General features: G+C 36.5%; 1 protein-coding gene across 2 annotated transcripts in view; it reads left to right on the top strand.

Annotated features, from left to right (window-relative positions):
- LOC148944949 (Ig-like and fibronectin type-III domain-containing protein 2) overlaps positions 1 to 25,629 on the top strand; it is a 321,570-nt gene that overhangs the window by 128,591 nt on the left and 167,350 nt on the right. For both annotated transcript variants that reach the window (XM_089099394.1, XM_089099393.1), the window contains exon 8: positions 23,132 to 23,370. In XM_089099394.1, the coding sequence (XP_088955520.1) occupies positions 23,132 to 23,370 (239 nt within the window). The remainder of the gene's footprint in view (positions 1 to 23,131; positions 23,371 to 25,629) is intronic.

Below are 25,629 nucleotides of genomic sequence, written 5' to 3'. Positions count from 1 at the left end.
GCCACATGGACCACTGGAAATTACTTTATAGCTATTGAGCCACATTAAACCGCATAGAACAGTGAAAACTGCGAAAACTATAGTTTGCATACCTCGGATTCTTTTGTTACTTTTGCCGATGATACCACCCTTATTACTTCTGGTAGAACAGAGGATGAGGTTCGTACAAAGTTAGTGGACCTCTTTGAGAGAGTTTCAATTTGGTTTGATGCTAACTCTCTTGCCTGAAATGTTACTAAAACTAGTTTTTTAGTTTTTTCTCGTATATCCCAGTCTTGCCCTCAATTATCTGAAATTCATATATCCAAAGGCTTTATTAGTAGACCAAAGGATGGCCATGTCCGTTTCCTAGGTATCCTCCTAGATGAAAATTTATCTTTTGAACACCATATTGATTTGATTAAAATGAAGGTATGCAGAATCTCGGTATTCTAAGAAAACTAAAACATATCTTTCCAGGACCTATTCTAAGAATCCTATTTCATAGCTTAATTCATTCTTATTTTTCCTATTCTCCAGTAATAAGGATGTCTACTCTCCCTTCTTTTCTCAAACCGCTTTTGAATACTTTTGATAAAACTATAAATCTTATCCAGGATATAAATTGTTCGGTAACTAAACCGTTACTCGATATTAAAAAACTATATATTCTTTCCTGTGCGTCTTTCGATTTTCGTCACCTCCATGATGATATTCCTAGGTCCCTTAGATTTACGTCTTCTTTTGTATCTGATCGGTCAAATTATCAACTCCGTAGTTCTCTAGATATCCAAATTCCCCATACACCAACAATAAGATCCGATTTTAATCCTCTTGTTGCGTGTCATTTGACATGGAACACCCTTCCTGATTCTGCTCGAGATTGCCACTCGTTTGGCACCTTCAAAAGACTAGTAAAAAAATATATTTTTCTATGTGATTAATTTTATTTACTTTTTCCTGCTGCCAATAGTTTTTTTTATTTAATTTTTTTTTTTTTAATTATATTTTATTTTTTTTAGATGTTGTGATTCACTGTAGTTTGATAAAGCTTATTTAGTGAACTTTCCTTTTTTTTTCGTTTTATGAAGCAAATGCTTTACATGTTAAAAGTTCAAATGCTTATGTTTAAATATTAATTTTATGTTTATATTGTTTAAATCTTAAGCGTTTAAAAGTTTAATGTTTATTTGATCTTTTCATAATCCCCCTCCTACAGGCCATGGGGTCTTTGTGGGGATTTGTAGATTGTTATGTAATTATTTTACTGATATATGGAAATTAAATCTATCTATCTATCTATGTAACATTGAAGTACACACTATGTCATCCAATTTATTATCAGAAGGATTGAGTCTCTTACACAGGGAAACAGGGGGTGTCACATGGACCTCTGGAAATAGCCTTAAAGCTATTGAGCCACATTAAACTGCATGGAACAGTGAAGATTGCTTAAAGCCTTAACATTGAAGTGCACAATGTGGCAACTAATTTACCATGGGAAGCTCAATAGTGCTGCCTAAGTAAAGAGTCAAGTGGGCACAATTTATTATTTTTTTTCTCACCTTTTTTTCTCTTCACTTCGTATAGAAGGAATTGTCGTAGAAACTTTGAAAATTACTCATTCGATTGGAAATTGAAAGCTATAGTGCTATTTTTAAGAGCCAAAAGTGATTGGAGGGCAACCGGCCCATCCTATGCCACATCATTTCCCCAAACACATCTAATAAAAAGTTTGATATTGTAATTTTGTTCAGCATAATTGAAGTGTCTGGTAATTATGTCTGGGGATTTCAATCCCTCCAAAGCCCTCAGGGCAATGGTTATAAGTTCTGCTAGTTGCCCGTTGTTACCAGATAAGGTTCTTATGAAAGGGATGGTCATATGAATTTCGAAGAGGGCTCACTCGATTAAACATCGGAAGTTCTAGTGCATTTTTTTTTTAGTTTTGAGTAACCGAGTATAATGAAACCGACGACGCTGTAAATTGACTCTGAGGTAAACTGATCTTTGAGTATTATGATTATGCTCATCACCCAACAGATTCCCAAATAAATAAAGCCAATTGAAACAAAAGAGCCGAAAAAGCCAATTGAAACAAAAGAGCCGAAAAAGCCAATTGAAAACAAATAGAGACGTAAGGTAATGCCAATATAACAAAATTATCTTACGAAAGACAGATAATTGCCTCATAGTGTAAACGACGGGATAATGGGTGATCAAGATTTCGGCAAAAACACCCACCCATAATCTCAGGACTGCCATTTCATTTCGAAAAATAAAGGTTTGATGGGAGCAAGGATATTTTTAACGAAGATACTTTTAAAATGTAGTATATTAAAAATCTAGGTGAGGATTTTCAAAATCCGGGTGAGAATAATTTACTTTTAATTAAAAAGTATAAAATCAATTGGTCAGAACCCAGGGATTAATTGCCATTCCTCCCCTATTGGGACCCTTGCTCAGTATTTGTGGAGTTGTGTGCAGAATGACAAAGTAAACAGACCATCCCCTCTACCATGTTTTGGTTAGTTTTAATCGGTTTCAACGAATTTCTATGATTAAAATGACTATTCTTTCATTTTAGGGGAAGATCCTAAGGCTGGTTATGTTATATTTTGTTTAATAAAACCTAGATTTTTCACCTATTCAACAAAAAGTTTTTCATGACTAAGTTTATCCAATCTTGGCCCTTTCACTAACTACTTCTATATCTGGCAAGATTTATGTCGCAGGCAGTAAAAAAGAGTAAGGTCAAACTGGGTCGTAAAATTCAGGCTCACAAAGAAGTTCCCCGCAAAACGTTTTCTGTTTATCATGGAAGATGAAAATGCCTAGTCGTCATATAACATTTTTTGTACTTATCTTCAAAACTGCTGAGGGTTCCAAAAGAAGTTGAAGTTATTAATGAGGCAGGGAAAGCAAATGGTGATAGATTTGGAGATACGTCTGAGTATAAGGTACTAGAATAATTAAGTTTATAAAAATGAACATCTGAATATTTAGAAAATTGAAAACAAAAGCAAAACGGTGTCTATAAAAGTAACAAAATAATTATTGATAAGGGTGGATTATATTAGGTGCTCTAGTCTCCAGGATACAAGGAAATTCTGCAGTGAAAAAAATATTGTTAATATTTCCTTATTTATACAATTCAGTACTTACTGATTTTCAGTCTGCTTTTATTCTAAACTACCAAATTTTAGTTTTTAAACAATATTTCGGGTTTCAATTTATCCTTTTTAACATTAAATCATAGTAAATATGCTAATAGACCGTATACTTAATTATTACTGAAAATATGCTAATCGATGAAGCTTTATTTTTTTTTTTTTTTAGCTTTCTGGGTTTGCAAACCCGCACCAAAATGTCAAGAATTTATCGGCAAAAGTTAGTTAGTAGTTTAAAAAAAAGTTTCTTGTTGTTCTAATTAAATGATACTTGTGTTTCAGGAGTTGTTCTTAAGAAATTGGGACAATAAGTCAAACTTTAGCTTAAAGAGCGAGGTAATGAGGAGGGGGTCACACACTCATATGCGTAATCATTTCCGTTAATTTTAGGTTTAAAGTTGCTCCTTATTCTCTGTTGGAAAAAGTTGCTTTTTATATTTAATTTTTGATCGTTTTTTATGTATTGCCGGGAAGCCCGTCTCTCTCCACGGAAAAATCCCCCACGGAAAGAACCACTAGACAACTCTTTCCTAGTGAAAATTTACCCCGGACATTTACCCTTAACACCTCCACATGTAAAGTCGACTCGGCAAGGAGAAAGTAATACAAATAAAAATAATTTCGTGTAGGTGTTCTAGCAAAATTCCCCCTGCGTAAAATTTCCCCTGAATAGTTCACCCCCCCCAAACTTCTTTCCCCATGAGAAATTGGAAAATTCACCCCCCCCCCCCAACCAAAAATGTATGCATAGTTCCCAGTAGCAAATACTATACGTAAACAATGGGTAAATTTTAACTTAAAGTTGTCTCCCCAGGAGATGGTGGGAGGTTATTTCATCTCCAAAGGCATAGTTATCGGACCTTTCAGCTATACTGAATAAAATAGGTATCTAAAAATTTTGATGAGACGGCTTTGGGGAAAAAGGTGCCCTCCAATCTTTAAGATCACTTTAAAAGGGCACTAGACCTTGTAATTTCCGTTTGAATAAGCTCTCTTGCCATATTCTAGGACCATTGGTTCGATAAAACTACCCCTGAAAAAAAAAAAAAAACACCCATGCGAGATCTCTTTGCAAAAAATACAAAGTTCCACATTTTTGCAGATTGGAGCTTGAAATCTCTACATTATGGTTTTCTCATACGCTAAATCTGATGCTGTAATATATGCCGTAATATTCATTAAGACTTTTTGGACTTGAAGGGGGTGTTCCTTCCTCTCTTTTTGAAACTCAACCAAATTCTTTCAGGCTCTTACCTTTTGATGGATAACGCTAAACTTAATGAATCTTATATATTTGGAATCAGCATAATAAGCCAGTTCTATTGATGTATCTATTGTTATCAAGTTCTGTTTTTTAGAGCTTCAGTTACTATTGAGTCGTGTCGTTTCTTACTTACAGTTTGTTACCATGAACTGTTTGACCAGGTTTGAGGCTGTTTGCGAAAATTCGGTTTAAGCTGGGCAACATGAAGTTAAGCAAGAATCAGCTAAAAAATTGCCTCTCATAAATTCTGAATTAATAATATACAGAACCCAAAATCTTACCATTATTTTAGTAATTCAAAAATCTGTAATTTATGATATCGATGCTATTGACTTCGATTATTAAATCGACGTGAATGATTACCTCGAAATCATATTGATTAACTTGACATAAACGATACGACATGCAAATTGTGCCTTGCTAAAGGCCGTGATTGCCACTTCTGCCTTTGCCATTAAATTTTATTTTATTAGCTGTTTAATATCACTTCCTTTGACTTTGTGTTCAAACTTTGTAGCTTATTAAATTAGTTTAGTAATTTCATTAATTGCATTAGGTAATTCAGATGTTGAACTAGTTATGTTTGAATTAGATTATTAGATCAACGATCAGTTATAATGAGTGTTTGATGACATCCACTCGCAAATTTATTGTACGCCTGCCAGGCACGTGAACGGGATATTTTTACGGGGATTGGGAAACAATAATAAATAAAACTAATTTTATTTGATAATTTGATTAAGAAGTACCCTGAACTTCCAATAATGTAGAATTTTAAGTGGTGAGCCTTGAGCTCCCCCCCCCTCTGCATCCGTCAGTTATGTCTACATGTCAAGGTTAATGAATGCTTGTAAAAACAAATGATCATAATGAAGAAAAACTCAATTTGGATTTGCAAGGGGCTTACAAAGTCTCACTAGGAATTTTGAAAAATTTATTCCAGTCATTTTCTGTGGAAATAAAAAAGTTGATAGGGGACGGCAAAGATTCTAGTTAGGAAAATATTTCTAGCGGCAAAAATATCGAGATTGTATTTGAGAGCAAAAACTTTGACAAAGCATAGTTATGTCTAAACTTAGCACTTCAGAAAATGAGCTATGCTTCTCTCAACTGGATTAGATTTTTGTAGAGACTGAATAATAGAATGTATTCCATCTTTAGAAAAAAACGGATGTTTTTGTAGAACATTTCAGTACCTAAAAATGTATTTTAGCTGTTGGATAATAGTGAGTAAAATCTTGGAAAATGAGTAAATAAGGTCTTTAGTTGGGATCTCTTCTTTTAAATTAATGATAAATTTTAAGGTTTATAGCTTGCTAACGTACTAAGTACATAAAAACCATTTCAAATCTATTCAAAGCTAAAAGTCACAATTTCTTTAGATGTTTATCGTCAGTTTCATCATTTACTTCGATGTTGCCACGTTGAGCCGTGAAAATAAATGAGCGAAACTAGTTAGATCAAGTTGACAACGCTGTCGATCCTTAAAAATTAATAATTTACAAAGTATTGATTCCCAAAGACAACTACACCTTCAAGAAAAGATGCACATTCTTAAACTGTTAGCTATAAAATGTTTTTGGCTTTTTTTGCTAATTTTTCGCCCATTTTTTTTTTAATTTGACATTTTTTACTAAAATCTGCATATGTTGCTTATCGTTAAAAATTAAAACCTTGATTTTTCTTAATTTTAAGATATATAGAATTGTATAAGTTTCAACTTAACTATCATTTCCTCTTTAGGATTTTTTATAACTTAACCAACAATAAGATTCCATTTTCACTGTCCTCGGTACTTTAATGCTATTTTGGAAAGATGAAGGTGAATTTTCTATATATACATATATATATATATATATATATATATATATATATATATACAGAGGCGCCATTTCAGCCAAACTTTAGGGTGGGCAAGCAATCGACATGGGCCCCGAAGCAGGCTTGTATAAAGAAAAAAATTGCCTCTAGCTTTATCCGAAAAAAAACTGCCTTCCGTGGGAGTTACCGTAAAAATTAAGGAAATTGTCTCAATTGCTTTGCCTTTCCTTCTTTTGCTCTTATGCCATAGGTTCGGAAAAGGCCAGATATTTGAAGAAAGCGGAAACGGTATGTGCGATGTTAAAAAAACAGCCGTTTAGGAATCTTCCACTTTTCGGAACCTATAACTTGACAAAAGCCGAACCTCTGTAGAAACTCACACTTTGACTAAAGTATATTCTGTAGCAAAATTCTTCAGCTCGCTGCTTACAGTAAATACTTTAGTCCAAGTCGGAGTCACGCTCCAGCTATGACGATGCAAAACTTTGCTCGATCAAGTATATTTACAAAATCAAAAAATACCAACAAAATTTTGAAACAGATCAGTGAACACTCAAGGCAACAAGGAGAACCGTCGTGGTTTCATCTTCGCAAAGTCGTCAACACGCTGGTCGAAATCCAAGTTTTTAACTAAATCCTCTGCAAAGATCAAAAGCAGGTAACTAAGACGATCGTCTCCTTTTGTCAAGCGCAGATATTTCTTCGACGACTTCCAGTCCAAAAAACAAGCGTACATTACTGGCTATCGTGAGAGGAAGTGTTACAGCAATGTGAAGACCCTTAATAATTTCTGAATAGGCCACTGGAAGTGTCTCGATATTATCGATGACGTCCATGAATTTCTTCGGCTTTTCCTCTTCCTCGAGCAAAACCGCTTGGCAATACCAGCTTGGGCCTCAAGAAGAATCTGGTCAATGTCCATTTCAGAATAAAGTTCAGAGAATTGCTTGAGGAGCCCTGCATCCATGAACTTGGTAGAGCTGGGGTCCAGAGCTTCGAGTGTACTGAGTACTGGAAGGTTATCTGTAAACCGTCTGTCGAATTCCGCAATCAGACGACCTACAGTCTCCAGTTATTCTCTTTTCAATTCTTCCGCTAGAGTTGGAGCTCTATTGTAGGATTCAACAAAGTTTTTTCCTAACGTTGAAGTGGTCATGAATTCTTTCAGGTGTTTGATAATTTTTTGGGTTCTTCTAGGTCGTCCCTTCTGACCCACAGAGGAGGATCCGGTCGCGGGTCCATTCACGTCAGGTACTTCAATTTCAAGACCCTCAGCAAACTCTTTTGCCTTCTCCAAAAGCGATGTAAATGAAGTGTAAGAGCGCAGTTCAGCTATTTCCTTTCTTGTTGCTTGAACCAAGGTGCGGGACCTAGATATTACCAGATCAACTGCCTGAAGCTGCTCAGAAAGGGAATTTGTCTTCCTCAGAATTGCTTCCATATAGAGCAACTGGAATATAACTGTGAAAGATTCCATTTTTATCTGGAGCTCAGCTGCTTCTGCTCGAGCTTCACTATCAGCTCCCTTGCTGACTGCAGACAGTACAGCCAGAACGCATTCATATCGGAGTCTTATCTTCGATATTGATCGATACCAGTATGACCATCTTGTCGCAGCACTCCTTTCTAATTCCAGGACTGGCAGTTGAGTAGCCTTTTGGGACACGACAAAAAACTGATGTCTGGTGTTGCTGTTGAAAATGAACGTGTAAAGATTTTGGACTAACGAAAAAAATTAGCCAACAGTCCCAACACCTTCAACGCAGTTTGCAATGACCAAATTTAGTCTATGTGCATGGCAATGAATGTATATTGCTTGTGGCACTTTCGCTCTCAGTCGCGCTTGAACACCAGAGAAGGGCCCGCTCATCACGCTTGCTCCGTCGTAGCACTGAGCAACACGATAGTTCCAGTCGAAACCAAGTTTCGCCACTGTGTCGTGAATGAAGCTGGCTAAACTCTCAGCATCCAGGCTTTTCATATGGTAGCATCCTATTGGTCTTTCTCGTACTTTTCCCTCGTCGAAGTACCTCAGAAGAATGACAAGCTGTTCTTTCTTCGAATTATCTTTTGTCTCGTCGACAAGAACAGCAAAGTATTTGGCACGCTTAACTTCTTGCTCTATTGTAGACCGAAGCCTAGATCCGATAAACTGAAATTAGATCGTTCTGGTATTCGTGGGACGTATAGTGGCCGTATCGTCTTTGTAGCTTGTTGAAAAGCGTGGGAGAATACTCGGCGAGAAGATTGCAAGTTTCGACGAAATGTCCTTTGTTTGCCGAAGATTCAGTCTCATTGTGGCCGCGAAAGGCTGTACCCAGTCACCCCAGTAGGGCCGTTACTTTCAGTAAAGCCTTTACGTGTTCCCTGTTTTCATTCATCTCCTTATTCCTGTCCGTTGACAAAATAGATGCGATGGGTTGCATCTCCTTGGCTTGTAATGCTTTGAACTTCGTCCACGAAACTGCACTGTCCCTGTGGCGGTCACTTTTTGCATGCTCTTCTAGAACGCTTGAGATGTCCTTCCATCTTCTAACGCCGGTCTCGATGAAAGGCCTTGCCCCGTATCTCTGTCCACGAAGGGTTGACGTGCCGCCAAAGTGTCTCCAGCAGAAACAGAAAACCGAATTTTCCTTAACTGAGTACTCAAGCCAAGGATGCTTTCCATAATACGAAATATTAAATGACCGTCTTAGCTTGCTGTTTGCTGAAACCTGTCCAGGGTACCGTAGTAGTTGTGGTTAATATGGATGGTCGTGAGAGGATGAATAAATATCAGTAGGACCACTTAAACGATGGGGCTGTTCATTTCGAATCGTATCTGGTCCAAATTGTACCTCTTGAGCAGTGACAGGTGTAATGTCTCTTTGAGTCGTCTCGTTTTCTACTAGTTCGGTCTGAGCGACCACCATGTCCTTTGAAGGACCCAAAAGCGACGGCAATGGATTGTTCGGGTGCTGAGTCAGGCACCTGAAAGATATACCCAAAGGTTAAAAGCCACTCTTGTACGTTGAAGCACTATTGAACTCATTTTCAACATTTAAACAGTTACTTTTTTTTAGTATGTTAAGTCCAAACTGCGTAGCAGTTTCTGCTTTCGGCACAGCAGTTCGGGAAAAATAGTGCTAGAACTCATCCATGGTGTGACTGTTTACTAAAGTATATCGAACTTCGGAAAAAAAACAGGAAATTTCAGCGTTTTTCGGATGATTATACATGCGTTGATCCTTATCTACCCATAAAGACAATAATAGAAACTTTGGGCTTAATGCAATAGCAACCCAAATCGCAAAAAGCCTTTGCAGCAGTCCTTAAATGAATGATTGGTGTCATTTGACAGATCGCAAAGAAGCTAAAGGCGCGTTCGATTTGCTGAAGTTTCAGATACGTCCTTCTCCGTTGTGGGCTTATTTGCATTTTATCTGCGACGTTCTCCCATTTAGCCGGAAGAACTACTGATAATGTGACCGCCAAACAGGTTCATAATTTTGGACCAAATGGCGAAACGTGAAGCGTGTCTACAGCAAATCGAATGCGGCTTCATATCACCAGTCGGCATTGTAGCAAATCAAATGCTAAAAGCACTGCCAAACTGTGTGGTTCCATCAATAAAAAAAAAGAAATAAAAGAAAAAAACACGACAATCTTTGGCTTATGCCCCTCAACCCATGTAGCATTGTTATCCATAAAATTAACCGCACTGCCAAACTGTGTGGTTCCATCAATAAAAAAAAAGAAAGAAAAGAAAAAAAAAACGACAATCTTTGGCTTATGCCCCTCAACCCATGTAGCATTGTTATCCATAAAATTAACAATGCTTTGCAGAAGAAAAAAGAACAAAACAACATAGAGGTAATCTTAATCAAACAGTTCGTGGTAACGAAGTGTAAGTAAGGAGCGACCCGGCTCAATGGTAACCAAAACTCTAGAAAACGGGTTTTTGATACCAAAAGATACATCAAAAGAATTAAATTTGAATGCTGATATCAAATATATAACTTTCATCAAGTTTAGTGCTACCCATCAAAAGTTACACGCCTGAGAAAATTTGGCTGATTTTCAAAAAAAGGGGGAAAGACCCCCTAAAAGTTATAGAACCTTAATGAAAATCACACCATCATATTCAGCGTATCAGAGAATCCTACTGTAGAGGTTTCAAGCTCCTATCTACAAAAATGTGGAATTTTGCATTTTTTGCCAGAAAAAAGATCACGGATGCGTGTTTATTTGTTTTTTTTTTCCCAGGGGTGATTGTATCGACCCAATAGTCCTAGAATATCGTGGGAGGGCTCATTGGAACGAAAATTAAAAGTTCTAGTGCCCTTTTTAAGTGACCAAAAAAATGGAGGGCAACTAGGCCCCCTCCCACGCTCATTTTTTTTCCAAAAGTCACTCGATCAAAATTTCGAGACAGCCATTTTGGTCAGCATGGTCGAAAATATAAAAGATATGTGTTTTAGGATGACTTAATCCCCCGTAGTCCCCGGGGGAGGGCTAAAAGTTATGAACTTTACCAAATGTTAACATATAATATTGGTTATTGGGAAATATGCAGAAGTTTTCAGGAAGTTTTTTTATGGTAGTGGGGGGGGGGGGGCTGGGGCGTGGGTTATGTTGGAGGATCTGTCCATGAAGGATGTTTTCATGGGGGAAGGGAAATTGCCATGAAGGGGGTGCCGGACTTGCCAGCATTATTTATTGGTTATTGGGAAGTATACAGACATTTTCAGGAAGGATTTTTTTTTGAAGGGGGGGGGGGGGCTGGAGGAGGGGGTTACTCGGGAGAATCTTTCCGTGGAGGATGTTTCTTTGGGGTAAGGGACATTTCTATGAAGGGGGCGCCGGATTTCCAAGCATTATTTAAAAAACGATCAGAAATTAAATTAAAATAAAAACAAGTTTTTTCAACTGAAAGTAAGAAGCAACATTAGAACTTAAAACGAACAGAAATTATAACATATATGAGGGGGTTTTCCCCCAAGTCAATACCTCGCTCTTTACGCTACAGTTTTTTTAGTCCTATCAAAAGAGCTATCTATTCTAATTAAACGGCCTTTGTGATTCGGGGGTTTGTGAATTAATTTTTTTTTTTTACTTTTAACGTAAAGAACGTGGTATTGACTAAGGGGAGAACCCTCTTATATACGTAATAACATATACGTAATGAAAAAAACAATAAAAAACAAGTGATACGGCTCAATAGCAATCGAAACTTATAAAAACGGAATTTTGATGTCAATAAATGTATCAAAAGAATGGGTTTATAATGCTGATTCTAAGTATATAAATGTTATTAAGTTTAGTATGACTCATCAAAGGCTACGAGCCTGAGAAAGTTTACCCGATTTTTTAAAGAGGGGGGAAACATCCCCTACAAGTGAAAGAATTTTAATGAAAATCACACCGTCAGATTCAGCGTAGCAGAAAACCCTATTACATAGGTTTCAAGCTCATATCTGCAAAAATCTGCAACTTCGTATTTTTTGCCAGAAGAAAAATATACGAATATAGAAGTTAGTTTACGTAAGTTCATTTGTAAATTACGTCATAACCAAATTTAGAGACATCCATTTAGCAAAAGAAAAGTAAAATTTTTATGCAAATTTTGTTTACTTATTCAATAACGGTGAGTCAAAATAAAAGCTGCATTAACTAAAAAACGATCAGAAATTAAATAAAAAAACAAGTTTTTTAAACTGAAAGTAAGGAGCGACATTAGAACTTAAAACGAACAGAAATTATTCCATATATGAAAGGGGCTGTCCCCTCCTCAACGCCTCGCTCTTTACGCTAAAGTTTGACTCTGTCTCACAACTTTATTTTTTAAAACAATAAAAAACTTTTTGCGTAAAGAGCGAAGCGTTGAGGAGGGGACAACCCCTTTCATATACGGAATAATTTCTGTTCGTTTTAAGTTTTAATGTCGCTCCTTACTTTCATTTTAAAAACTTGTTTTTTTATTTAATTTATTGGAAACCAGGTCTACTGCATATCCAGTATTATTTTGTATTTATTAGTTTTGAGTAAAAGGCTAGTTAATTTTAAAGATAACTATACTGCATTGGTTGAGGGGCTATAATTTTTCTTTTATTAAAGAAGAATTGAATGACAGAAAAAAGGAAAGATCTAAGAAGAAAACTAGAAAGTAAAAGAGGCTACCTGACTTCTGAATTAGCTTTTTTTCAACAGTAAAAAAGAATAAACTTTTTTTATTACCATAGGGAGTTCCCAAAGGGACCAAGCTGGTCAACTGATAATTACTTTGAGGTGATTTTCGGCGTTTTCCTAGCAGGTATGCTGGAACATTTTGAGGGACTGTCCTTTCCTGAACTTTAAGAAGAAAATTTACTCCGATTAATAGAAAAAAAAATAAAAAATAGGCTTTCCGATGATATATGTTTCAATAAAACTGAACATCTCTATCTCTGGGACAAACCGCGAGAAGTTATATGGTTTTTCTAAGATTTCCGAGAAAGTAGGTGTCGGCTTTTAGTTTTGTATCGATTATTCGAATCTCTTATCCAAGCTCTTCAGGCCAGGGCAAGACTACCCAATCAATTCTAAATAGTTTGGCCAGACAAACTAAAAAAGTCTATAATGGGCGAGATAGGGTGAACATTTAAGGTACCGCATCCCCTTAACACAGTATAACCAACCCAGCGCGGTTCAGAATATTAACTTTGGTCCACCAGATCGCGAAAAAAAAAGAAACGACTTAATAAAACACAAATACTGTAGGTTACTTAATTGCCGAGCCAGCTCACTTGGCTTTTTCTTCTTAATCCATCTGTTTAGAGTAACTTGCTTTTCTACTTCTTTCTCCTTCTTCAATGCTGCCAATTTACGCTTTTGAGCTCCTGACAAACTCATGAATTCTCAATGGCTCTTCAGCTGCTGATATTAGATAGTAAACTGGCGAACTGGGCGAATAATATATGGGTTATATATGGATGGTGTTACGGTTTTAAACAAATTCATTCATTTAAACTGATCTTTATAATTTCCCGAATTTCCTTTTTGCCGCTCCCGACAAAGATTCCGCTCCCGGCAAAGATTCCGCTCCTGGCAAAGATTCCGCTCCCGACAAAGATGCCGCTTCTAAAAACAATTGCACCCTTCCATTCTATAGGACATTATAGGATTACAATTCAACGGAATCAAAACCAAAATACTTGGCCGGCACGAAAACTTAAGCCTCAAAAAATTAGTAGAAAGTAAGTAGATAAGTAGATTTAATATTTGGAAGTAGAATAGTCCAAAAATAAGTATTCTACTACCAAAATAAGTAGAAGTGGAAACACTGCTCATGATAGCACGTAAGAAAGATTTTGAATCAATAAAATCAGAAACTGATCTGTCACTTCAACCCTTGCACGAGCACGACCCAGTTGCACTATTAATATCACTATTATCTAAGTTAATCAACATATAAATGTAGCAGTTTCGAAATTTTGACTAATTGCTAATTTTAATTCTGTTCTTGTGAAGTTTTTAAAAGAAAAAAAAGGCATCATTGGGAGGAATCTAGGACCTCTCCGACAAACTAGGGTGAGAAACGGCCCATCCCTGCCCCCCTAAATGGCGCCCCTATATATATATATATATATATATATATATATATATATATATATATATATATATATATATATATATATATATATATATATATCTTATCCTTTTTATTGTAACAACTGAAAAATGAGTATCGCTGGTAATTTTAGTCCATCCGTACCTATTTCGGTAAACATAAGTTTAGCTTGATCTTCATCCTCACAGACTGCATTCCATGCAACCACATTCTTTTCATTAGGCTGATATTCTGCAGCCATAAGCCTATCAGACATACATAGAGTCTTTTCTTTAGAATACTTAACTTCTGACTGCAGATTAAAATTATCATTTTTCAACAAGAAATGTCATTTTCTACAGCATTTTTACAAGACTTTATCCCGGAGAATTCAGACCTTATTCAGGCTATTTGCTCTGATTCAATTGCTTTTATTCTACTTTCTACTACACTAAATCGCTGTTCAATTGATTGGACTGAGCTACGAGTTTCACGCATAATGTCCATCATCTTTGCAAAGTCATTTGATAGTGTCATTAACAAAACCTGAGTTGTCACTGGATTCCAAATATCTGGATTTCCTGACGTATTTGGGGTGCTTGTAGCAATATCCTCGCTAGAATCAATATCTGGACGACTCCTTTTATTTTTTCTTGCCCATCTCAACTTAGTAATAGCTAAAATTAACTTACTGGCAAAAGAAGAAACTACCAGTCCTTAATCAGTCCTTTTTTTCCACTCTACTATTGCTTTACCATTTCGCGACTATTGGCGAGAGAACTGTTCCACCTGCCCCACCTTCACCGTCTTCTAATTCCACAAATACAGAATCACATAATTTTTCAACTTACCTATATCCCCCCAGTCAAGACTCGACGTTTCTTTCCCCGGTAACAGCACAGGAACTTATTAGCAAAACAAAGCTGCTAAAAAAAATGAAGCTTCCAAAAGAACGTCATCAACAAAGCTGCTGAAGGCAATAATTCCCGAGGTTGCAAATACACTGGCACATGTGATAAATATATGTTTTACCTCTGGATCATTCACCAGGATTTTTACGTCTGCCATGGTCATCACCTTGAATAAAGAAGGTAGCCCCCTAGACCCCACAAATTACCGCCCAATATCTATCTTTTCGGCATTTTCAAAGTTGATTGAGCGGTGTCTATACAACAGGATAGTATCATATCTGTTGGCGAAGGAATTTTTCTCCCCAACCCAGTTCGGATTTCGGAAAAACCACTCGACTGAAAATGCAGTTTTAATTATTACCAAATTTATTCATGATGCTCTCGAGAATAACGAAATCCCTACTACTATTTTTCTTGATATACAGAAGGCATTTGACACCATTTCGTGCTTTATTTTACAATGTAAACTTGATAACTGTGGAATTAGAGGCCCAGTGAAGGACTTAAGCATGTCATACCTAACAGACCGGTCTCAATTTATGAGTGATGGTGATGTTGTTTCCAGTGAAGTGCCCCAGTCAATTGTACTTACTGTGCCCCAGGGTTCAATTTTGGGTCCTCTTTTATTTCTCATTTACGTGAATGATATTTCTAGTGCTTTAAAATATCTTGGCTTAACCGTGTTATTTTCTGATGACACTGCTTGTACTTTTGAAGCTAATGATGAATCACAACTACATACGAAAATTGAAAGTGCTGTAAAGTGCCTACTCCAGTGGTTCCAAGAAAACAGGCTAGTGGTGAATTGTTTTAAGTCAAATTTTATGATTTTCTCTCGAGTTGGAGTTCGCCTGCCAAGCCTGCGGTCTGTGGCCATTGATGATCGCAATAGTATTTCTAGAGTTAAGAACATTAGGTATCTCGGTATCCAGCTAGATAGTAACCTGTCATTTAAATCTCATATAGATAAAGTGAAACTAAAGATAAGCCGAAATGTCGGAATGATGTATCGCCTTAAATTTCTTTACCTTATCAGGCTATGCGTTCTGTGTATTTTTCCCTTTTCAATCATACCTTAGTTATTGCCCCCTTGTTTACTTGAACACCTTCACTAGTCATCTGACTCCTCTACAGAGGCTTCAAAATAAGGGAATCCGTGTTCTAAAAGAGTTTGTTCCATCTCCCTCGTCACTGCCAGATTTGTCTCCCACGAAGAGTGCCTATACGTTTCTGAATATCTTGCCTCTCTCTCAATTTCTTTAGTTTTTTTAGATAGTTTTGTAGCGATGTTTCTTCAAAAATATTCTGCCTTCAATGATGTATTCTCTCGATCTGCTTCCTACTAACCGTGTCCATCATCATAAAACTCATTTTGGTTCTAATCTTCGTCAGCCTCTGATCAAATGTGAGCGATCTAAAATTAGTTTACGTAATTTCCTTATTAAATTTTATTTATCATTGGATGATAAAGAAATTATCCGCCTTTCCCTTCCCTTGTTAAAAAAAAATTGCAGATGAATTTAATTGATTAATATTAAAATTTGGTTCAAAGTTTTCTTTTAATATATTAGTTAAATCTATTTTTTTTTTATTATTGTTAGTGGTTTGGCCTATGATTGATTGTGTCCGGTTTCTCTAATACCCCACCTAAAGATGTTTTTATTTTTGTGTTTTTTAGACTTGGATCAAACATGGTAAGTCGCGTTACGTTTTTTTTCTTTCTTTTTGTTTTATATATATTTTTTTCATTGTCTTTTATTTTAGTATGCCCGAGCATTTTGTTGAGTTTCCTCACTGCCGGGCAAGTTTATATATTTAGTTGTGCTTTATTTTGAAGATAAGAACCTTGAGCTTTAATCTCATATCATAATCTCATAGCTTTAATCAGCATACAGATTATTTAGCAATAATCCATCTTCATTCATTTCATTACATGTTTCATGAAGTAGGCGATAGCAAGCAATACGGTTTTAACCGGTTGAGCAATGAATCATGACTGAATGATTCAATGGTTTTGCGAAGATAATGCCCTCTTTCTGCAACAGCAAGGCCGTACCCAGAGGGGGAGTTAGGGGAGTTGTCTGAACCCCTCCCGAAATGTTTTTTTGACTCGTACAAACGTAAAAAAAATGGATATAAACAAATTTTGTTTGTGTTTTTGAGGATTTTTCGTGTACCCCCCCCCCCCCGAAAAAAAATCTTTCAGTAAAACCCCCTCCGAGAAAAAAAATTCTGGGCACGGCCTTGCGCAACAGTAGTGTGGTTTTAGGAAAGGCTTCAACACAATTGATTGTATACTCATGCTGGAGGAGGCTATAAAAAATGCTAAAAGTCAAAAGAAGGTTCTCGTAGCAGAATTTGTTGACTTCGAATCTGCTTTTGACAAAATATTAGACAAGAAGTTATGTCAGATTTTAAAAACAATGGATTTCCCAGACAAATTCGTTTATTTCATCTCTGATTTCCTTAATAATGGAACATTCAAAGTGAAGATCAATGAAGCTACATCCTCTATTTGTAGACTCCATTAGGGTTTACCGCAAGGATCGCCACTTAACCCACTTCTTTTCCTCCTCTTTCTAGCCAAGCTCGAATTTTCAAGTGAGAGTTTAGGGCTAGCACCCTTAGCAGTTGACCTCACCATTTGGGAAGTAGGAGACAGCAATAATGAAGCAAATGGAAAGTTAAACGCTGCTCTGAAAGAATTAGTTCGATTCTCCAAGGCATTTGGAATGAGTGTATCAGCCCAAAAAACAAAAGCGATGATGTTCAATAACAAAAACATTTCTACTCCAATGGCTCAAACAAGTATTGGTGGAGAGAGACTTGATTTAGTGAAAGAATGCAGATTACTGGGATTGAAATTAGACCATCAATGGACTTGGGTGACAATTAGAGGTGAGGAAAGGAGTCTGCCTGAAAAGGATTGTGGTTCTAAAAAGACTTGCCTCTACAAAATAGGGAAACTCAACAACTGTGTTGGGAATTGTTTACAAACAATATATAAGGCCAAAAATGGAGTAGGGGATAGTTGTTATTGAGTTTAAGTACTGGGGCAGCATTATAGAGAATAATGGGTCTACCACAAAAAAAAGTCATAACTAGAATAGGTCAAGCTAACGCATCCTTCAATTAACTGTAAAGAATCTGGAAATCCAAGAATTAATCAAATCGCCTGAAGCTGCGCTTACTCAACAGTAACGTTTTACCAGTCCTACCGTATGCCGCTGAGACTTGGCACTTAAACATTCAACAATAGAAGAAGATCCTTGCTTTTGAGAGCAATTGCCTGTGGAGGATTCTGAATATACATTGGTCGGAAAGGGTCTCAAACGATACCAATCGGAAAATCATCAATCAACCACTAATAACCGACACCATCAGATCTCGTAGATGGAGGTACCTCGGACACGTTTTAAGAATGGAAAAGCATCGAATCCCGAAGTCTACACTTGAGTGGCAGCCAGTTGGAAGCCGGAAGCGAAGAAGACCTCGAAACACATTGAGGCAAACCTACAACAGTGACCTATGCCGCCTGAATGTTTCTCTCTAACCAGATTGGGGAGATGTCTACGCAGCGGCTCATCTCGGACCCGATTGGCGAACATTCACTGATGCCCTAGGCACTCATGGTGGCGCAGGATGATCTAAGGCTATATATATATATATATATATATATATATATATATATATATATATATATATATATATATATATATATATATATATATAAATATAAATATATATATATGAAATATATATATATATATATATATATATATATATATATATATATATATATATATATATATATATATATATATATATATATATATATATATATATATATTATATATATATATATATATATAAATGAATGGGGATTGACAGTTTAATGTGTATATTGATATTCATTCCTGAAAGTATTAATATTGTTCGATTTGTTAAATTTAAAAAATAAGTAAAAAACGGCAAGGAGTTGGGGGGGGCGCAAGCCGTGGCTAATTGTCGAAAAGCCAAGACAGATTGTCCGAGTAAGTAAGAGGCAAATAGGGCGTAAGCCCTTATTAGGATCTTTGCATTTGACGCTTGTTTGTTTTCAGCAAAGTACGAATTATGTTCCTGTGTTTAGAAAGCTCAGAGGGCGTCAGCCCTACTTCTACTAGTTTCTGTTCTGTTCTTTTTGAGTTTGAATAGGTTATTTATTGTAATTTTTGGTTGTATTATGTTTCATTTGTCTACTGATGGTAAGTTATGCTAGTTTTACGCTTGGGAAATTATTTGCTTGCTCATCTTTGGTTTAATGTAGCTCTATACTTTTCGTTGAAAAAAATTTATTTTGTGGAAAATATTTTTTAAATTAATTTCTGTTTTGTTTTTGATATACCTGGTCTTTTTTATTGGTAAAGAAAATTATATTTTAAATATCTGGTTTTTCTCTACAAAAATCTAGAATTTGGCTTACTATTTATATTTCGCCAAAAATTGTGAACAATTTATAATAATGTACGTGCTTCTTGAAAATCTTGACACACATAGTATTGTTTGATTTTGTTTTACACCTCCTCAATTTTCCCTGAAAAATAAAACTTGATACCCTGTTCTAAGACATTCTGTTCTTTCTAAGATACCCTGTTCTGTTCCTAAGACATTGTATCTGTGCTATTTTGACAACCTAGATACACTTACACCCTTTAGATTTAGTTCAATAGCAAGAGCAGAAGTAGCAATAGTATTAGCCACGAAAGTTTTAACTTAATACCTTCATTCGTTCTTGTGATGTTGCTGAGACGACTTATTGATAACCAACATGCACAAAGTGTCTTTTGATTTAGTTTTGAAGCAGCGTAAACTTTCCGAAAAAGTTTCTACTTTTAACCTATTTCAGTCGTAAGATATCCCACTTGAATATCTTGACAACCTGGTCCATTTTGGCAGTGTGAATGCACTTAAGTTATTTTAATTTAGTTCAATAGTAGCAGTAATAGTAGCAGCAATAGTAGTAAAAGTAGTATTAAAAGTGGTAGCTATGTTAGTAGCCTTGGGGTTTCAGCTCAATACCCTAGCGTTTCCTGGGATATTGCTAATATACCCCTCTAATAACCCACGTGTAGATACAGTTGTGTGTTTTGATTCAGTAGTGTTACCCTTAGCCTTAATACCCTTAGCATTGGTATTAGTATTAGTTTTAGAAGTAGGAGTACTAGTAATGGTATGCAAATAGTACCTTTTAGTTGGTTCAACATCCGCCTCAACACGCTCTGAAAGTTTAATCTCAATGCTTTAAGCTGTTCCTGAGAAACCGCTCATACATCCTTTTGGCAACCTGAATGTGTAGAGTTTGTTTTGATTTAGTTCAATATCCCACTAAATATTCCCTGAAGGTTTCACCCTCATACCCTTAACCTCAGTAGAAGTACAAGTCTTAGCTGTAGTAATAGTGGCAATAGTGGGTACATGCATGTAGTGCCTTTTGGTTAGCTCAACATCCCCCTCAACATGCCCTGAAAGTTTCAACTTAATATTCTAAGCCGTACCTAAGATATTGGTTTATGCCCTTTTGAAAACGTGCATGCATATAGTTTATTTTGATTTAGTTGAAACTCCTTCTAAATATTCCCTGAAAGTTTCACCTGAATATCATTAGCCGCAAATGTTGCAGTTATCATAGTAGTAGTAGCAGTAATATGCACATTTTACCTTTTTGTTAGTATAACATATGCCTCAACATACCCTGAACGTTTCAACTTAACAATCTAAGCCGTTCCTGAGATATTGTAGGTACAACCTTTTGACAATTTATATGCTCATAGTGTGTTTTGATTGGGTGAACATCCCCCTAACAATTCCCTGAAAGCTTCACCTTAATACGTTTAGCTTCACTAGTAACAATAGTTGTAGTTGCAGTAGTAGCATAAGTAGCATTATTCACATAATACCTTTTTTTAGCATCTTCCTCAACGCACGCTGAAAGTTTAAACTTAATACCGTAAACAGTTCCTGAGGGATTGCTGATACTTCTCCTTGGCAGCCTGTATGCACAGAGTGTGTTTTGGTTTAGTTCAACATGTCTCCACCTTATTACCCTTAGCTTTAGTAGTAGCAGTAGTAGTAATAGTAGTATTAGTAGCGGTAGTTGCAGAAGTAGTGGTGGTAGTAGTAGTAGAAGTAGAAATAGTAGTAGCAACATGCAAATATTGCCTTTTGGTTAGCAAGCCGTGTAAGTTTCAACAAGACACAACAATCCCTGCAAGTTCCAACTTCACACCCCAAAGCTGTTCCTAAGATAATACTGATATAACCTTTTGACAACCTACATGCATATTGTGTGTTTTGATTGAGTTCAACTTCCCCTTCAGTATTTCCTGAAAATTTCACCTTTGCATACTTAGCCTTAGTTGTAATAGTAGTAGTACTATACTAGTAGTTGTAGTAGTAGATGTAATACTGGTAGTAGTAGTAGTAGTAGTAAGAGCGTAGTATTAGTAATAGTAGTTGTGTCGTATTAGTAGCAGTAGTATTAGTAGTAGCAGTAGTGGTATGCACGTATTGCATTTTTGTCAGTTGGACTTCCCTCTCATCATGCCCTGGAAGTTTCAGCTTGATACACTAAACCATGCCTAAGATATTGTTGATACGCCCTTTTGACAATCAGCATGCTCATAGTATGTTTTGATTCAATGAAACTTTCCCCTCAACATTTTTTTTAGTAGTAGTAGTAGTGGTAGTAAAGGAGAAGTATTAGTAATAGTAGTTGTCGTATTAGTAGCAGTAGTAGTATGTATGCATTGTATTTTGGTCAGTTGGACTTCTGTCTCATCATGCCCTGAAAGTTTGAGCTTGATACGCAAAACTGTTCCTAAGATATTGCTGATACGCCCTTTTGACAATCTGCATTCTCATAGTATGTTTTGATTTAGTGAAACTTTCCCCTCAACATTTTCTCAAATTTTCACCTCCACATCCTCAGCCTTAGAAGTAGTCGCTATAGATGCAGTAGGTGTAGTAACGCTAGTAGTAGTGGTAGTAGTATTAGAACTAGTAGTATTAATGTGCGAAAATTGCCGTTTTGGTCAATTAATCAGTTTCGTATATTTATTTATTTCATTTGTTAATTAATTTAATTATTCTCTGAAAGTTCCGACTTAATACTCTCAATCATTCCTGAGTTACGCCTTATTTCACTGATATTATTTTATTAAATTATTATGGGGCATTATTTCTGGTCATCTTAGGTTTTCGTATGGCTTTTTACTTTTCTTTGAAAAAGCACTTTTTCGGAAAAAATGGATGTTTGAATTAGTATTTGTTCATTTTTATTGCCTAGTTTTTATTATTACTTTTTACAGCACGTATGCATTTAGTAACTTTTAATTTGATTCAACATCCTCCTCAATATTCCATAAAATTTTAACTTAATACACTTACATGTTCCTGAGACATTGCAGATATGCCCTTCTGATAGCCAGGATACACATAGTGTTTTTAATTTAGTTCAAAATCCCCGTCAACATTCCCAGACAGTTTCTACTTTATACCGCTATTCGTTCCAAAGAAATTGCAGATACGCCCTGTTGATAACCTGTATGCACGTAGTGCCTTTTGATGTGGTTTAATATGCAATCTGAATATTCCCGAAAGTTTCAACCCGGTCCACCCAGTCGTTCCTGAAATGTTGCAGATACGTCCTTTTGACAACCTGGATGCATATAGTGTCTTTCGATTTATGCTCATTAATCCCCTCAATATTAACTCTTTATATCATAGCCCCCTCAATATTCAACTTTCTACCTTTCACCTTTCCTTAGATATTGCAGATACACTCTTTTGACAACCTGGATGCAAACAGTGTGTTCAATTTAGTTCAACATCCACCTCAATGTTTTGTGAAAGTTTCAACTTAGATGCTCTTAACCTGTACTTTAGATATTGCTCACCCCCCCCCCTTTTTATCGGTATTTACATGTGTTTAAGCAATTGTCAGTTTGCAAATATTTACGGCCTGTTTCTCATGTCCTGTGAGGTCCATGAAATTCCTGGATGCATTTTTTGGACCTTTTGATTATATTAAACAAAAAAAGACTATCTGAAAATTTTTATTCGATATCTTTAGGGGCTACTGGGGGGTAGCAAAAAAGGCGAGCGTAGGTTGCCCACTGTTTACTTGTGATTCTTAAACAGGGCCCCAGAATTTTCAATCAGATTTTCAATCAAATAACCCCCTCCTAAATTTCTACGACCACTCTTTCCATATAAAGTTGCTCCGGGGGAAATATATATTGGAGATTTATGCGTCTTTATAACAAGCAACACTAGAGCGTTGTCTATGATTATAGCTATTCTTCCGGTGCCTCATAACTCTTTATTTATGTTCTAGGTATTCTTCCGGGACCTCATAATTCTTTTATTTATGTTTTAGCTGTTCTTCCGGGACCACCGACTAATGTCCATATTGAAGCGATAAGTGACAGATCCATTCGTGTTGAATGGTCTCCACCGATTCAAAAGGAAGACACAATCACCAAATATTGGATTAATATATCAGGATTAAGAGCTTTTGATGATGATAGGGAACAACCAGTTGAGGGGAAGAACGCCAAGACTGATGTTATGGATGGGGATACCGATGGAGAGAAACTGAAATTCTTTCAGAAGAAGGTTAGTGCTTTTTCAGGGGTAACCTTAAATTTGAGGGGGGGTTGCATTTCTAGATTTTGAAAAATACTATTTTTTTGTATTTCCATTGGTATGTTCCATCCTAGATTTTGAAAAATACCTTTTGAACGGCATCTACAGAAAAAAAAATCAAAACAAAAATCATTGCCCCCCCCCCCTCGCTCAAATGTGAAAAAATTGGCACCCCCGTTCTTTTGCGTAAATAAATACATAAGTTTTGGCCGTATCACCATGAGCTTACCCCTGACCCCTCTTAAACCCTCTAAGAACTGAAGCTTCATTTATACTTTACTGGTTACAAAGTATATATTAAGCAATTTCTCTTTGATCATTATAATATTGGAACATTTTCATTGTTTGAGAATTCTAGAAATGAATATTCATTATATTTTAAACCGCCAGTCCGGTTTTGTTAGGCTGATATGCATTATATTTGTATTTAAGTAAGTAAGTAAGTAAGTAAGTAAGTAAATTTATTGCCTGAAAATTCACATGGAATTAAAACGGATTATAACAAAGGATAAAAAAAAATATATCACACTAGGGAACATCACCAAACATTTAATGTACACTTGCAAAACTACTGGCACAGGATGGCTAGCAACCGGTTCGCTCTTCCCTTAGCGTTTCTCAAAAAGTTCTCGGTGACACGGTTAACACAGACTGTTGGATCGTATACACCATAATTACGCATGATATAGGAGTTACTCGTCCATGGTGGAAGTCTCAGAAGGAACTTCACAAATCGAAAAAACAGAACTCTGACTTTTGCAAACTGAGCAGACGAGAGGTCTTTCCAGGAAGGTGCTATATATAGTGAATGTGGAAGGGCAATGACACTATACAGCGACGGAAGATATTTACGGCAGAACCGATGTCTATTACCAGTAATTGACCCGTACACAGTCCAGATTTTCACTTCTACATGACGTATAAGCAGCGTCCCGATGGAGTGGAGGCTTCGACCAATTGGTAAACCAAGATAAGTAATACTCTCAGATGGTTTCACAACTGAATCGCCCAAATGGATTTCTTCTTCACAGTGCTCTGCATTGAATAACAAGATGGCAGATTTTGACACATTAAACGACAAACCTACGTTATTGTATTCCCTATTCAACACATCACAATTCATCGATAGTCGATCGGCGGACCTGTTCAAATTAAGCAAGCCGTCAGCATACGTCATCAATGAAACATCTATTCCTTTTGAAACACAAGAAGTAGCTACTTGGAGAAACACAAGAAGTAGCTACTTGGGCTTGTGCCGGCAGAATACTATTGTTGTACCAACTCGGAGACACAACTGAACCTTGCCTGACTCCTTTACGGACAAGTACAACAGCGGATTCGACAAGATTTGAGGGTATTTTGATTTGCGCTCTAAGGTTATTGTACATATAATATAATACTCTGACAAAGCACAAATTTAGCTCTTGTTTATACGCTTCTAGGAGGATCTGCGCGTGCACCGACGAGTCAAAAGCCCGGCTCACATCAAAAGAGCCAATAACTAGTAGATCACCCGTTGCCTCATAATCAGAAAAAATAGAAGCAAGGGTGAACAGAGCATCAGCGCAATCGAAAAAACCAAACTAGTCCCCGCCGCAAAACCAAACTGGTGGTTTGACATTTGGCAACAGTGTCTAACATTTGCCAATATTAGCATTTCTAGAAGCTTGGATAAAACTGGCGACACAGTAATTGGGCGATACGAGGAGCACAGGTTAGCTGGCTTCCCTTTTTTCAGGACGGGTGTAATCTGCCCTGTACAGAAAACATCGGGTACCAAACCAACTTCGAATATTATCTGGTACAATAATGTTAACATTTCATACAAAAGACGAGTACCATTCACAAGGTGAAGTGCACACAAACTGTCAACTCAATGTGATTTTTTCTTTTTCAGCCTATAGGCATTTACAGTTACATCCCAAACAGATATGGCAAAGTCCAGAAAACTCGAGTTTGATAGCACAGATTCAAGTTGTTCGCTATACGGTCTAGCTACACTGGGATTTGGGGCACTAAATTCGTCCGTAAAGTAAGCTCACAAGTCATTTGGATCACTAGGCATGGACTTAAGCCTGTTTGGGCGATCTTTCATGCGGTCTTTCCATAAACGACTTGGATCATTAATTACTCTCTCTGTATAGTCATGTTTCACATTCATGCGGTGCTGCTTGAGGGCTTTCTCAAATTTACGTTTTGCGTGTACATGAAGACAATTCAACACACCGA

The sequence above is a fragment of the Artemia sp. Qi Xiang Cuo genome, chromosome 13, assembly GCF_049724085.1.
Source record: "Artemia sp. Qi Xiang Cuo chromosome 13, ASM4972408v1, whole genome shotgun sequence".
NCBI lineage: Eukaryota > Metazoa > Arthropoda > Branchiopoda > Anostraca > Artemiidae > Artemia > Artemia sp. Qi Xiang Cuo.
This window is presented reverse-complemented; position numbering and strand designations above follow the sequence as displayed.